The sequence below is a fragment of the Rissa tridactyla genome, chromosome 4, assembly GCF_028500815.1.
Source record: "Rissa tridactyla isolate bRisTri1 chromosome 4, bRisTri1.patW.cur.20221130, whole genome shotgun sequence".
Classification (NCBI taxonomy): Eukaryota; Metazoa; Chordata; class Aves; order Charadriiformes; family Laridae; genus Rissa; species Rissa tridactyla.
In genome coordinates this window covers 28,235,015-28,250,980 of record NC_071469.1, presented here as the reverse complement: position 1 = coordinate 28,250,980, position 15,966 = coordinate 28,235,015, and the positions used below count along the sequence as shown (strand labels likewise).

General features: G+C 50.1%; 1 protein-coding gene across 1 annotated transcript; it reads right to left on the bottom strand.

Moving 5' to 3' along the window:
- Positions 1–11,366: 11,366 nt before the first annotated feature.
- On the bottom strand, positions 11,367–14,963 carry IRF2BPL (interferon regulatory factor 2 binding protein like). Its single transcript, XM_054199413.1, has one exon. The coding sequence runs from the start codon at positions 14,313–14,315 to the stop codon at positions 12,102–12,104; it is 2,214 nt and encodes a 737-aa protein (XP_054055388.1). The 5' UTR covers positions 14,316–14,963; the 3' UTR covers positions 11,367–12,101.
- Positions 14,964–15,966: the final 1,003 nt, after the last annotated feature.

The window sequence follows — 15,966 nt, the reverse complement described above, 5'->3', positions numbered from 1 at the left end:
CAGCTCATTATCATTTTTAAGATGGGGTCACCAAGACTCTTTCAGATAAGGGCAGATCTTTGGTTCCTGTGATGGCGGTACAAAGCTCCACATAGCGCTCAGCATTTTATTCCTCATGCATCCTGGTGTTTGCTTTCTGATCAAAGATGCCCATTTTACAGAGGTGAGCTTCCACTAAGTTATCCAATGGCAATCAGGTCTTATTCTGGTACCTTTAATTTAAAACTAGGCAAAATGCTGAGGAAAATGGTTTCCTCACAGTATGCGCAACTGCATATGCCATAAATTTCACCTGCTTCTATCTGGCTTATTCACCTATCACCAGTGTACCAAGTCCTGCTGGCTTGATTCTTTTATGCTCAAACAGCACTTTTAAACTTTTCAACATGCCCTCTTGTTCCTTCTCCTTTAGTATTTAAATTGTAAGCATTTCTGAAAAGACCATGTCTTTGTCTTCTAAAAACTATGTTGCACATCTTTGGCTGTGTCCTGGTTTCAGCTGGGATAGAGTTAATTTTCTTTCCAGTAGCTGCTGTGTTTTGGATTTAGTATGAAAAAAAATGCTGATAATACATATTGGTTTAGTTGTTTCCAAGTGATGTTTACATAGTCAAGGACTTTTTCAGCTTCCCATAGAAGCACAGACAGGACAAGCTGGCCGAAGGAGTATTCCATACCATAGACGTCATGCTCAGTATATAAATGGGGGTTGGCCGGGGGGCAGAAATCTGCGATCACTGCTCAGGATGGGCTGGGCTGGGCAACCGATCATTGGGTGGTGACAGCGACTTGTGTTGTATATTCTTTTACCTTTATTATTATTATTATTATCATCATCATCCTCTTCCGTTACTGTTCTATTAAACTGTCTTTATCTCTTTATCTCAATCCATGAGTTTTGTTTTTTTCCCCTCCTTTTCTCCCTCTTCTCCCTACCCTACTTGTGGGTGGGGAGTGGGTGGGTGAGTGAACAGCTGCATGGTTCTAGTTGCTGGCTGGGGTTAAACCACAACAGGCTGATACAAGAGAATAATAATAAAGAGCATCAAGATATTTGACAAGATCCACATTTAAGAGCCATTATTGTGTGCCAACCTTGCCGTTGATTATCTGTTGCCTCTCATTTCGGGAACTTCTCACAGTTTCTTATTCAGGGACTCTTCACCTCATGACCTATTGGTTAATTATCTTATTTATTTTATTTCCAATGCCTTTGCTGCTCTACAAAGTTTTGCTGCTCATAACTATGCAACCATTTGGCTCTTATTTGTCTGTCCATCACAACAGCTTCGAAGCACCTCCCAAGCATTTAAAACCAGAATATTCTGTGTGTCTCCTTTGTCTCCCTCTCTTTTTCATCCCCACCTGCTGAAGGATAGAGCTTGTCTAGTTTTCTTTTCTTGCCTTTGCCTCTGGCGCTTGTTCTTCCTTCATCCTCTATTTCAGGCTAAGGGTCTCCAGATCTCCTTGACACATGTCCCAAAAGAGGTACATTTCCATTTCTTGATCTTTCCTGACAGCAACCATCCCTTCCCACACTCAGCAATTTCAATTTTATAAGGAAATAAATACAGTAGCAAGTCAGGACCACCTTTGTAAGCTCAAGAACTTGTAAGAGGCACTGGAAAGTCATGCATGCCAAGAATGTAGTGTATCTGTAAGTCATATGTTCAAGCTATGGAGGTAAAAAAAACCAGTAGTTCTTCTGTCGCAAGGTGTACGTCATTCTAATCCTAACTTTTATCACACTTCCAAATAAACAATGCTACTTAGAAAGGACTCAGGGCCTTTCATTGTTCATGTTCATCACACATACCTAGTTTAACCTCACAAATTCCCAAAGAGGAAAAAAGCATTTTGTTGGAGACGCTGTACTTACACCATATACACAGCTTCCTTCCTGTATTTGCAAACAAATTGCTAAATGTAACCTACGTCTCTAAGGTCCCATGGACCTGGAGCAAACCAGCTATGCAAGGTTATTGGACCCAGCAGGGAAGAAGCCAGAGAAATTACAGAAAGGACTTAGTAGTGGGAGCAAATTAAATGGGTGAGTGTGTGTGGTTTGCCTTGCTGTGGCAAACAAGCCCCTCGAGCTATGTGCTCAAAGGGGGACAAACTGCTGACTGAATGGACTTGGGACCCTGAGACAGAATAATCCTTGGGGAAAGGACTGAGAGGCAAATGGACTGTATCACTAACAGAAAACTACAGCAGCTACATAAAAGACACTGGCAAGAGCAATAGGTAGATATATCTCAATGGATTCTTCTGTTGTGAGGGGGAAAGATGGAAATGTTGTTTGTCTGCTGCTGAAAAACCAGAAGCAGACCAGGCACTCCTCCTGCAGAGTCAACAAAAGCAACAGGAACTGCAGCTTGCACCTCAGCAAGAGAAATTGCTGCAATGTATGCTGACATGGGGTCTGGGAAGTGCTGCTGGAATGGCAGAAGGTAGTTTGGGCCAGCTTAGCTCCCTGCTGATGGAGCTAAAACATTACCCTCCAATGCCCATCTGCGTCCCTGAATGCCTAGTGCTGCTGGTGTGGAGGATTAAAATTGAGTAGCTACAGCACACCTCCCCAGTAAGAGGGGGCCATGCAGCATAGAGAGCATTGAGCTTGGCTCTAATTCTCGCCAGGCTGAGACTGGCTCCAGAGGCAATGCTGTCATTGCATCTGAGCAGCATTACATTCATGGGGAATGTGCTCATTTATAGCGATCAAACAGCCAGGGAACATCACTACCTGTATGTTCAGAGATGAGAACGGTAGCCTTGGAATGACATCCGCAGGGTCTGCAGCTAGAGCTCAAACTGATTGCCACTCTGGGCACTCCTCTACAAGTAACATGATGGAGGAAATAGATGTGGAGGGAAAGAATTCATGTGACAGACTACAGCATTCTGCTACAAAAGGTAAGGAAAACTTGTAGCTTGCCAAAAAGCTTTAGAAGAATCATCAGTCCTACATTAGCTTACAGAAGGTCCTCCTGAGAGCAGGGAAACTCCAGCAACATGCAGCTGGCATGCAAACCTGCGCACATGAAAGGATTGTTCACTCGAGCATATATAGGTGTATGCCCAGCATATATAGATATGTGTCATGTGCCATTTGAGCCATGGGTGGACGTCTCTGTTCAGCACAGCAGCTTCCTGCACCAGGCAGCCAGAGAAAGTCTTGAATAGTGAGTGAGGGGTAAAATGTTGACGCAAAACCAAACGGTCTCAAATTGCGTGGGAACTCCACTGTTGCCCAAATGAAAAATCAAGATAAGTCTGATGACTACATTGCCAGGCTTCCTTAGGGAACAACAGCCAAAAAGGCTTAAGAAGCTTAGGAAAAAGAGCTACCCAGGCCCAGGCACCTTTAAGCATCAAGGAAAGCTGGTGTATCAGTATGCAGACTTGACAACCCTGAAATGGAACATCATTGAGAAGTCTGTGTGGTAATGAAATAGGTCCGCATCAAACATTGAACTAGCTTGGACAAGACCCTGAGGGTAATCGTGTGTGTGCTGCTAAGGATTGATCCCTTAAACGCTCACATCGCTGGGAAGGAATCAGGTGACTGTATAAAGAGCTCATCTAAGGAGGAAACTGTGTGGAGCCTGTGACAGCCTACAGTTCCCACAGACTTGGACTGACATATGAGCACAAAGGGCCCGCTTTGAGCAGAGGAATGACCTTCCTCTGGTCTGGTCCCTTGGTTCTAAGGTTTGAAGAACTTGTACTTGCTTTAAGCATTTGCCATCTTTTCTGGGCTGGAGGACAGACCCTATGGCTATACAAGTTCTGGACAAATGAGGAAGGATACAACTGTATTTACAGGCTCTGTGCTGGAAGGATTTTTCTCCTTAAAATATTAGAAAATAAATCTTTAATTTTATGTAACTCCTTATTTGCAACAGCAGGAAGGAAATGTGGGGTTTTTTTAGAGTGACTTTAACCTGATGTTGTTTTCAACAAAGTGCTATTAACAACTGTTATTGTTATACAGTTCTATAGAGTTATGTTGTAATTAATTTCCATAGCAACACGATCATGTCATATATTATGGATTTTAACTCAGAGGGAAAAGGGATGGGAAAAGCACAGAATGACGACTACAGAGCAAAACCTGTCCTCATTATTACTTGAATCTTGAATGTTCTTATTAGTCCAATTTGTTTAAACAGTGTTTATTTGTAGGTAATGTTGAGGATCCAGACAGGCTGCACCTGCCTCCCCAGGCATGCTCAAACACAGCCTGGGATTGCACATCTTCAAGGGAGAGCAGGGTGGGGTTCCTTCAAATGACAGAACCTTCTGTGAGGAGGAAGTTTCAAGCTGTAACTTGCAAAATATGCACAACACACTACTGTAAAAATCCAGCCACCCGAACAAGGAAGATCTAGGCAGAGAGCTGCAAATAATCATGCAGAAAGCTGAAAGGAGCTGCTCTTGGTATTAAGCATGTGCAGTGCAGTTCTCAGGAAATGCTATTGTCTCTTCTAGCATGGCGAAAGACAGGTACACAAAAGCATGAGAATTTCTGCATCATTTCCTGGTATTTAACTGTCACACAAGCCCCTAGACATCCTATCAAGGATGCTGACTAATGAATCTATCTTAGGCTGCAGGTCCTTGTTAACACAACGTAACTAGATGTCCACGGATCATGCAACTGATCCTATCCCTGATGGCTGCGCCTCTTGCTGCCTCCCCTCCAGCAGAAATGATGCAATGAGCACAGCTGAATGAGTACAGTTGGATGAACAGAAGAGTTGACTGCGGGGAGGGGGGAGGAGAACCATTTAAAACCACAGCAAGTGTTTGCCAAAAATGAGTATGTATACTTACCAAGGTACAGCTCTGGAAAGGCTGCATCCTTTTGATAAGATACATGGCATAATCTTTCACTGAAGGAGGGGGGATAAAATAGATGCACCAACTGGCCTTTCTTATCAATGCAGTCTGAGTTCTTCAGGGAGGAATTATCTTTATGTGTAACAGGGAGTCAAGCACATCAACAACACTGAGCAAGTAATAAAAAATATTCCAAAATTTACTGCTGCAGGAAGACGAGAGATCTTTCAGTTGTTTTAATCCTAGATGTTTTGTACCTTCTCTTTTTATTTTACAGAAATAATTTACAGACACTGAGGAGGAGAGTTCTGAGAGAAAATGTCTAGCATATCAAGCTAGATCAAATAAGCCTGCAACATCTTCAAGTCAGTGGCCTATATTTTTCAGTACCAGACCAGATATTCAGGCTTCCCACTCCCTCCCTAGTTCTGCCCCTAGCTCTGACACAAATCAAACCTACAAAAGTGCCTTTTCCTTACCCCAACTGTGTGCCAGCCTGGACATGTTAAAATGAAAACCTGGGCTACGCTATGATCTTGTCTCTTGTTACCATGATATGTGCAGCAAAGAGTAAGATTGCCTCAGATAGGTCCGGAATACAGCAATTCAAAGCAACCCCCTTCTGTCTTTGATTTGGACGTGCTGTGCTTTCCATCATAGCCAAAGGGGAGCTCCTACCTCTGACACACAGGTATGCACTCTCCTTCACCCCAGCCCTTGGTATGTTGCATCAGCAAGAACGGCAACAGCTTCCAGCCTTGGAGCTATCTCAGCAAAGGATGCAGGCTACAGGCAAATGGCCTGGCACTGAACATTGTTGTTCCCAAACACCTGTGTCGTACAAATGCTTTTGAGTTCAGCTGTACACAGTCGTTATAACAACATGCTTTTATCCCAGCGGAAGGGAGACTAGAGCAGTTGGGGCAGTAACCCAAGGCCACAGTCTCCCTCATTCTGATAGGCGTTTGCCGTGTGACCTTGGCTGAAACACTTCAGATTACCCATCTGGAAAACGGATAAACTAACGTACTGAATTGAGGAGTAACTTCACCCTTTCCTGGGCGCAGTCCTCAATTATGGTTAGCAACGTCCCAGACGGAAGGGCAAAATGCTGTTTTGGCTTCAAAATAGAGTTAGGGTTGCTCGCCTCAGGAGAAGCCCCCAATTCCTAGCCAGCCTTGGGCAGCCCAGAGGCAGAAGCAGGCTGCTAAATCAGTGGTTTGCCTGAGGAGCGAGCGGAGGCTTGCAGCAGCATGGCTGCTTTCTCTGCACATTCCTCTGGTGACGCTGCTTATTACCCAGCATGCAGATAACCCTGAGTCAAGGCTTTGGTATGAGTGGCGCTGCCAGGAGCTGCGTGCTCAGAATAGAGGGTTACAGTTTAAACCGAGGTGAAGCGCCGTCCCCAGCCAGCTGCACCCTGCCTGCCTCCCCTCTCGGCTGGAGTCAGACACCCCTTCACCTATTTGCAGAAAAGGAGCTTTCCAGTCCCTCCCCTCCACCCCACTGCTCAGCCAGGGATCATTCCCATTGAGAAGCTCTCAGCCTAATAGTAATCCCGACGAATTTAGCTGCTGCTAATAAATCCCACCCCTCTGCCCCTCCCAACCTGCCTCCATGCAAATCCATTTGTAGGTTACTTGAACAATAGCGGAGCTGTAATCAGCCCTCCCCTCTGGCAGCCTGCAGGGAGGGAGGGGAGGAGGATGATGACAGTGGGGAATTCTGCTCGGCTCCTTGAAGCTGCACAGACATGTTTCATGTCCCCATTCCCATCCCCTGCGCAGAGGCAGGCAGGCGGGCGGGCGGGCAGGCAGGCGGGGGATCACATGGCCGTCTAGGCTGGGCCCAGGCCAGTGGCAATTACATGCCATGGCAGCCCCGTGCCCCCTCCCCACCCTGGCCCAGCCTGGTTCAGTTCAGCTTGGTTCGGTTCAGTTGGCTGCTTCCCAGTCCCTGCCTGAGCTGCCATGCTGCAGCCGTGCCAAGCCACTCCATTCTCCGATGGGGTTGCCAGGCTCAGCCTCCACTCACAGAGCACTGAACAAAGCAAAGGGCCTTCGCACTGGCCAAAAAAATAAAGGAAAAGACCCCAGTGAAGCAGGTTCAGGGGAGCTGGTCACCCTGGCACAGCCGGTACTGCTGAGAGAGCAGTGCCAGCCAGAGAGAAAGAGGCAGCTCCCCGTTATAGCTCTCTTTGGGAACAAGGGAAAAATCCAGTCTTCTCACTGTTAAAGTTGATCGGTGTGGGAAGGGGGTGTTTTCCTGAAAATAATTTGCTATTCAACAGCAGCTCAGATCTTTGAGGTGTCTTTGCAAAGGGTCATAAAAGCAGCAGCGAGTGCATATGGCCACGCAGGGCTACAGGGGGAGGGCTGTGAGCGGATGCCAAATCAGCTGAAACCTAAGAAGCTTGACCTTCCTCACCTCCACCCCTGCTCCCACCGCCTCCAAATAACCTTACAAGGGCGCATCGGGAAGGCAAGGCACACAGCAGCGAGGGGAATGCAATCTCAGTCCAGCAGCAAGCAGGGCTGTGTGTCAGTGACGGGGGGAGAGAGGAAAGGACGCTTGAGGGTAGCTGCAGCCACTGTCAGCAATGCACACTGATACCAGCAAGGTTCATTTCGTCGAGCCAAGCACAGTAGTCAGACTGTGCAATCTTGAACCTACCTAGCCCTAAGTAGCTCAGCCAGTCCAACCAGTCAAAGACCGTACTGGCCGGAAAGACTGGTGACGAGCATCCTCCCCCTCCCATTCACATGTCTAACTGCTCCCTTCTGCTTTTCACTCTACAGTTCCCTGAATGGCTGGAAGAGAGTGGGTTTGCTGTCAGAAACTTGAAATGACACGTAATCTCCCGTGTTTCTTCCCACGGAGGTAGGTGAGCCCGTTCCCAGGGAGAAGAGCTGAGTTCCCGCAGAGCCTCTCAGTTAGGGCCGGCAGGATGGGGCTGGGCTGCCCTGTGGCAAACACGTGGAGAGGGAGATGTTCATCTGGCTCGTCAGAGGAGCCCAGTAGTAGCCTCACTCAGTGCACACGCACCTAATCCTTCTTTTAAGACATACACCAGGGAAAAGACCTTGTCTGCAGTTCTTTTCGCATCACCCCATCAGCAGAGGCACTCCCCTTCCCAGTCTGCAATACAGATTTTAAGGCAGGGGCTGAAACAAAAAAAAAGCTCAGTACACGGTTTTCAGACACTTTGAAGATAAACCCAGCAGGGCCTATTTCTATACAGGAAGGTATAACTATGCCCTCTGCGTCTTCCAGGGGATGGTTGTAAGGACAGCTATGTAGGTACAAAGCTATGTTTTGGGTAGAAAATGCATGCTGTAATGGATTCTGATGGCTGAACGCCAAGGGGGAAGCTGTTCTGCTTCAAGAATAGCCTTACAAGAGTCAGCATTACAGTGACAGTTCAGTACTCTGCTGCAAATCTACAGGATGTGTCACTTTGGCAGAGAAAGAGGCTGCTAATGCACAACACAAACCATCCTACTATGAATGGAGAATGGCTGCATACCACAAAAAAAGAAAATGGCAAGACCTAGGGAAGAGGGAAGCTGCAAAGCGACTGCTGCATAGTAAGCTGGGAACCTGAGAGCTCTGAGGAGACAAAGCCCTTTCCCTTGAGGGGAATTAAAACTCAGCTCGCAAGATGCGTAAAGAAGCAAAGACAACCCTTTTTCCAGTGACTGCTGCAGCTCTGCAAAGCTATGCTGGCAGACAGCCTATTTGAAGAGATTGCAGTTTCAAAACAATGTTAGTCCTGACTAGTTTGGAGCTCAAATGTTAAAGGGGAAGGGGAGTGGGGGGGAAGAGCATACTCATATGCACAACATTGCTATGCAAATAAAAAAGATAACAGACACCAGTGAGCATTGCTGAACTTGAGATCCTGATGAAACTGTGTAGTATTTCCCCCAAACGGACATAGCATCTCTTCACTGCACAAACACTTCCATCTCCAACTCACACAGAGCTGCCAATGCTTAAAAAACAAACATCCAGTGACACACATGTTCTAACCCATTTCTTAGAAAATAGGCTACAAGGCTATTAAAAGAAATGTCGAGAATAATCTAGCTGGAAAAAAACCGCCACCAAAACAACCACCAACCCTCCTTGGGAAAATAAACCATTTAAATACTTCCCCATTACAAGAAGGAATGAGAGCACAACAAATGACCACCTGGACAAATAAATTCACTTACGCGATTTATTCAAGCAAACATTGGGCTTTACCTTAAATAACTGGCTAATAGGGGGGAGGGGAGCATTACTGTAAAATACAGAAATCAGCTGAATCTCTGCATGTGAGACTTGCTCAGCAGCTCCCTTTTCTTCCTCCTCAAAAAAAGGTTACAGCTTGTTTGTCAGCTGTGGACATCTTCAGAAACAGAAAAACCTATGGAGTGGGTTCAAAGAAATGCTGGATAATATGTCCAGACTGGCTGCTTAATGAGCCAGAGTAAAAGAAAAGGTCACATGGTTACAAAAAACCTCCATACAACAAATGCCCCGTAGCCACAGTTAACTTTAATTAACTGCAGTATTACAATTCACTTCAAGCTTATTTACCACCTATGTCTACTGCCCCTTACCTTTCCTTTGCCTGCTAAAAATCAAATTGATGAGTATCATAAGTGGGCTTATGCTTCCAAAATTCTGACTGATAAGAGCTTTTCAAGAATGCTCTGCAATTAAAGAAATCCACCAAACGGGGCTCTTTCTAACTCCAACTACTGATGACTGATTTCAGGATTACAGGAGTGGCTCCGTTTATATAAATCAGGGTACTCACACTTGTGTGACATAATTAAATGTTGAATAGCCAGTAGCTTTTTTCTCTTAATGGCAGCTGCAATTCACACATGAATATTACTTCTCTCCTTGTTTGGTTTAAACTCAGAATTTCATCCATGTGAACAATTTTTTTCTCTGACAGTCATGAGCTCACAATGTTAGTCTGCCTATCTCATGATTTAGAAATAAACTGCTGTGTGGGAACTGCATGATTAAAAATAATTGAAAATAGGATCAGTACAAATCTATACTCTAAAATCCACACAGGTTGTATCCAATAATTAACTCAAAATGTATAGGTTGTATCTAATAATTAACTCTAAACATTCTTTTTCTGCATTATCCACTCCGATTCATTACATAAGAACAGTATGTTCAGAGATTTTTAAGCACCAATATATCACTGGGCAGAAAAAAAAATGAGTATGTATACACACAAAGTCATTGTCTGAAATCACAGATACAGTGATGACAAAGACTGAATCTCAAAATATACCCCACACCACCCCCAAAATAACTGGAGTATGTACCTACACAAGAGAGCAAAGATCTGGATGCACACTAAGCATATAGTCTCAAGGCTTCTACCATCCTCTCCACCAGGAATACAAATGAAAAATGACTTAAGATCAAGCAGATACCAAATGCCATCTAGACTTTTAAAAATTACCTCTTTGTACAATTATGAGATTTGGGGGAATGGGGATCCTTAATATTCAATAAACTCAGAGCTCATAACCTATGACACTGTTGCATTTGGAACAGCTCTGTGTTCTGCCGGTCAAACTGCAAAGGGTTTCTGCAGCGCTGCTGTTTTTGTTTCAGGTTTTCTCTCTTTCCTCCATTTGCCTCACTGGAAAGGACAAAGTTCACATTAGGTTTGTTTGCATTTTCTAGCTAGTGTGAGGCCTGTGTATTTACTTTGCCTGTTGATCACCTAACAGGTATTGCACTGCTCCTCAATCTCCAGCAAATGTCACATAAAATAGTTAATTATACAAAGAACCACAAATGATCGTTGCCAAGAGGAAAGCATTTCACTTCAGCGCTTTAAGGAAGCTTCCTCACCTGAAAACACAACACAGCCCCTGAACTGTTCACCGACTCAGTTATGAAAGCCATTGCCTGAATGGGGTAGTGACCCACCAGCTGCAACACCAACAGTAGAAGCTGTTACTTCCCGCTACCCATTTTTGCGCCGTGCTCAACTACCGTCCTGCCTTACAACTTGTCTACGGCTAATGCCGAGCTTTGATGACTGCTCTTAAAATCAACTAAAATAATTAACCACGTGATGCTGGAGGTTTTTTTGTGAAAGAGTGCTTCGTTTCAAATCTCAAGCCTTATTAAATTGCGTACGCAATGGATGCATCCTGTATTGCAGACACTTTGCAGCTGGAGAGCTGGGGGGGGGGGGAGAAGAGAGGAGGAAATGAGATGCAGAAACAGTAAATAGAAAATGCTTAGTCAGCAACTGTTACTGCAACATTAAAGGTGAAATGTAAATAGGCACAGTGCCAAGATTTAGATAAGTTTGATAACACTATCAACATCATCATCTTACTACATATATGTGAAAATGTGTGTACAAGTGCCACAATTATCGCAACGAACTGCAGGCTCGTGGTATAATGGAGACTTTTAAAAAGGCAACATGGCTTGCGCGTGCTGCCTAAGCTCTGAGAAAAATAAAACTTGCTACGCGAGAAGTATTAATATCAATTGAATTTATTACAATTTACTAAGCTCCAAGGCACATTACAGTGTTCTGTTAACTACAGAAATGTATAAAGGACAAACAGAGCATGTTTTTCATGTACAGCATTTTGCTCTACTGTTCAAAAGCATCCGTGCATCAATAAAAGCAAAAACAAAAAACACATGAAGATTAAAAACGTTCAGATCAATAGAAACAAACTGAAACATTTTCCTTACAAACTTGCAACAAAAAACACCCTCCCCCCAGAGCCACCCCACCGTTTTGCAAACAAAAAACAAAAACGAAAAAAATAAAGTGAAAGACTAACACTCAGGGCTTGTAAAACATAAGCTGTCACCATTTTCGTAGCAATTTTTTAGGCATCAACACTGGCCTTGGCAAAAAAAAAATTTTTTTTGTCTTTTGTGTTTTTCTTCTTCTTTCAGAGAAGTGCATACATTTACAAAAATACACACCAGCAGCAGGTAATCGCTAAGGGCTATTAACTTTGTACCTAGCCAACACACTGCCAAAGAAATGAGAACAGGTATTATGTAGTAACCAAACAATATTATATTCTGTTTAACAAAAACCAGCTCTATCCTTCAAATGAAGAAGAGTACATACCTTTGTTTCAAAATATAGAAACATACGACGAAAATAATGTCTATACATAAGACTAACTTTTGCAGTTTGTTATATTCACAATTCTACATCTTCAGGAGTCTGAAGGGATTGGATTTCCTACTCAAGGGTCTCTCTCCTTTTTCACTTTAACGTCCCCAGCTAAAATGGTCGCGATCTCGCCCTGCATAAATGCCCAAGGCACATTGGAACCGACTAGGGGACATTTCTCTCCGCTGGGGCAGTAGACTTCGCCAGTCGCCCCTTGGGCCTTGATGCTCTCTCTGGAACAAGGGAAGCAGAACTTGTGGCTGGGCACAGAGGGGCACTGAACAAAGTGGGTGTCCTCCAAGCGTTCGTGGCAAATGGTGCAGCACAGGGGCCCGCTGTTGGCCATGGGGGAGTCCGGAATGTTTTGGGGGTGCACTTGGTCCATGGCGGGGTGGGCGCTGGGGGGAGGAGGGGCCACTTGCAGGTTCATGTCCCCGTTGCGGGAGGCCAGGCGGCGCTGGCCCGGCACCGAGGCCGGCGACACGGGGCTGCTGCTGTTCCTGCGGGTGGACGTGGTGGAGTGCACCGAGCTGCCGTCCTTGGGCGAGTGGGCATTGCCCAGCGTGTCGGCCACCGACATGAGCGCGGCCATGGGGGACTGTCCGTTCTGCGGGGCGGACTCGGGCGGCGTGGTCCGGTTGGAGTGAGGCCCGAGGGGCGGCGGCGGCGGCGGGGGGCCCCCGCCGTGCACCGCCCCGAAGCCCCCGGCCGACATGGTGAGCTTGAGCGCTTCGCTCTGGCTGGCCATCCACTGCTGCCGCTGCTGCTCGTCGCTGAGCTTCAGAGCCCCCTCGGCCGAGTCCGAGGGCTCGGGAGAGGCTTTCCTCTTGCGCATCGCCCCGCCGCCGCCGCCGCCGCCGCCGCCGGGTCCCCTAGAGGCGGCGGCCGTGCCCTGCGCCCCGCCGGCCCCGGCCCCCGGCCGCGGGAGACTCACCAGCGCCGTGGGCAGCATGGGGCAGCTGGCGTCCAGGTAGGGCTGCGGCAGCATGTCGGCGCCCACCAGCTCCTTGAAGAAGCGCACGGACTCAGGCAGTAGGTCCCCCAGGAGCCGCCAGTCGCCGGAGCCGTGCTTCTTCTCGTATTCCAGGTACTTGAAGCCCGAGGAGAGGCCGCGGCCGAAGTCCTTCATGCAGTCCTGGTACATCTGCTTGGCCACGCCGGAGGCGCTGGAGAAGACGGTGCCGGAGCCGCTGGGGTATTCGATGAAGAGCTTCAGCTCATAGTCCATGCCCGGCTTGGAGACGGCGTCGAAGGCAAAGACGCGGCCCAGCAGGGCGTGATCCTTCTTGAAGCGCACCTCGTAGGGGGTACAGCCGGCCAGAGTGAGCAACGTGTCCCGCACGATCTTGGGCTTGCTGGCCCACTCCTCGGCCCGGTTCCGCAAGCTCTCGCTGAGCTCGGCCAGCGCCTCCGCGTTGCGCTGCTTCTCCTTCAGCTCCCGCTCTTGGTCACTGCTGGACACCGAGCCCGGCCGCTTGCCGCAGGCCTCGGAGGATGATCCGCCGCCTCCCCCGGCGCCGCCGCCACAGGTGCCCCCTTGGGAGGAGGCGGAGGGAGCCGGGGGACCCCCGCCGCCACGGCCGCTCAGGCCTCCGTGCGGCGGGGGCAGCGCCACGCCTGAGGCGGCGGGCCCGTTCAGCAAGGTCTGCGGCAGCAGGTTGGGGGGTACGTTCATCTGGGCGCCGGCGGCCCCCGGGGGCAGGCCGGACACCAGCCCCCCGTGCGCCCCGCGGCGGGAGGAGGAAGAGGAGGAGGAGGAGTTGGGGCTCTGCCGGTTCAGCTCCGGCGGCCCGTCCTCAGGCGGCTTGGGGAAGCCGTTGGGCCCCCCCAGCCCGTTGGGCAGGCGGGCGCCGTGGCTGCTGCCCAGGCTGCCCGGCGGCGGCGGGTATTCGAAGCGGCTGCGCTGCTCCGCCGCGGCGGCGCTGAGCCCGTAGCGGTCCAAGCTGGACTGGGTCAGCCCCGCCGAGGCTGCCTTAGAGGAGGCGTCCACATGGTTGAGCTGCTGGGCCGCCGCCGCCGCCGCCGCTTCTTTGGCGGAGAGTGGCACTGCCTTGACGCCGACCGGCGGCGGGGGGCCCGGGGAGCGGCCGTCCTGGAAGCAGCCGTGCGCCCGCTTCAGCTGCCGGGCCGTCTCGATCACGAACTCGATGCGGTCGGCGCCCTCGTAGTTGACGCATCCCCGGCAGACGGGCTCCGTGAAGTCCCAGATCATGGCCCAGGGCATGCGGGGCAGGTCGCACAGGTAGCATGACTGTCTCCGGGACGACGACACCTGCGCGGCGGACATGGTGCTGCTGGCCGGGGAGCTGCTGCCGCTGCCGCCGGGGTAGGGGCTGGCTCAGTCTTCCCCCCTGGGCTGCAGGGGGGCGGGGGGGGCTCTCCTGTACCTGATCCTGTTGCCCCTTTCAGCGGGGGGATCGTCTGCTTTTAGCTTGCTCCCGTCGCCGGAGAGAGCTTCTTCTACCTGGTCCTGCCGCTGCTGCCCCGGAGGGGTGGGAACCGCTTCTACTGCTCCTCCGGGGGGCTGGGTGGGGGTCGCCTTCTAGCCGCTTCTGTTTCCCTGCGCTCTCTAGCTCTCCGCTGCTGCTGCTCCTCCTCCGGGAGGAGGCGGAGGTGCACGGAGGAAGATGGGGGGGTCACCTTCCACCCTCCGCGGCTGCCTCGCGAGCTCGCACTTTGCTACGTGCTGATCCACCGCCGCGAGCGAAAGGGGGACACCCGCACGGAGCTGTCCGGTCCCGGCAGCGGCTTCCCCGAGCGCCGGCGGAGCGGGAGCGGCCCGGGGACAGCGGCGGCAGCAGCGTGGCGAGCGGCGCCGCCTGCTCCTCACTCACATCCTCGCCGCTGCTCGCAGTCCGAGCGCGGGGTGCTGCGCGCCGCCGCCTGTGCCTGCGCGCCCCCTCCGCCGCGCCGCGCTCCCGCCGCGCTCCCCCCGCGCCGCGCCGCGCCGCCCCTCCCCACCTCCGCGCCGCGCTCCCGCCTCGCCTCGGCTCGGCTGCACCGGGCGGGGCCCCGCGTCACCGGCGAGCGCCCGCCCCTCGCTCCCCTCCCCCGGCCGGCGGCGCGGAGCCCAGTTGTTGCGCGGGAGCGCGCATGCCCGGCGCCCTGCCCGCGCCCGCCCCTGCGCGGCCGGCAGCTGGAGCGCGGCGGGGCACGGCGGGGCGCGCGGGCAGCCCGCGCTGCCGGCTATGTTTGGAAACTTGAACGCCAGATCGCGCCCTCGCCCTCCTCCTTCTCCTCCTCCTCCGCCGCCGCCGCGAAAACGCGGCCAGGAAGCGCATGAACAGTGATGGGGGGGATGGGGCGGTTGGTGGTGCGGTTTTTTTCCTGGCTGGGCTTTCTAAGTTCAAATGTCTCGTTTTCAGGATTTTGTCAGCCCGCGGTTCGCCCCGCTTCGCCTCCGTGACGGCTGCGCGGCGTCCTGCCACCGGGGCTGTCGGTGGGATTCCCGTGCGCTCCGGCTGCTGAGGCAAATGGGGGGGATCCCGCCTTAATATCCGATTTCGTGTTTCTCTTTCAGTGATCCCGGTGACAGAATGACACAGTTTCTGTAAGCCCGTGACTACATCAGAAGCTCTTCCACTTTTGATTTGTTTAAATCGGCCATGTTTGCCGAGTGTTTAAGGTTGGGCTGGGAAAGATAGTGCTGTGCGTTGCTCAAGGGTGTAGGAGAGGCCGGGCAGGTGAGTAATCGCTGTGATCTCATCTCGCTAATGCAAAGGGACATAGGATTTCCCCGGCGCTGTGAGAACACACGGCTCTTTTTTTTTTTTTTCTCTATTTCCCCCTTTAAATAGCTTGCTAACATTTGCATAACACTGCTAACAGGCAAATTACTCAAAACAACTTCGCCTCATGCAAATAAGCCGAGAATTAATTTCACTGGGGGGAAAACAAAATAAAATAAAAAAAAAAACTAAACCCGAAGCCTGCCTTCT

Coding starts and splice junctions, on each gene's coding strand:
- IRF2BPL (XM_054199413.1), bottom strand. CDS start 14,315: ATGTCCGCCGCGCAGGTGTCGTCGTCCCGGAGACAGTCATGCTACCTG.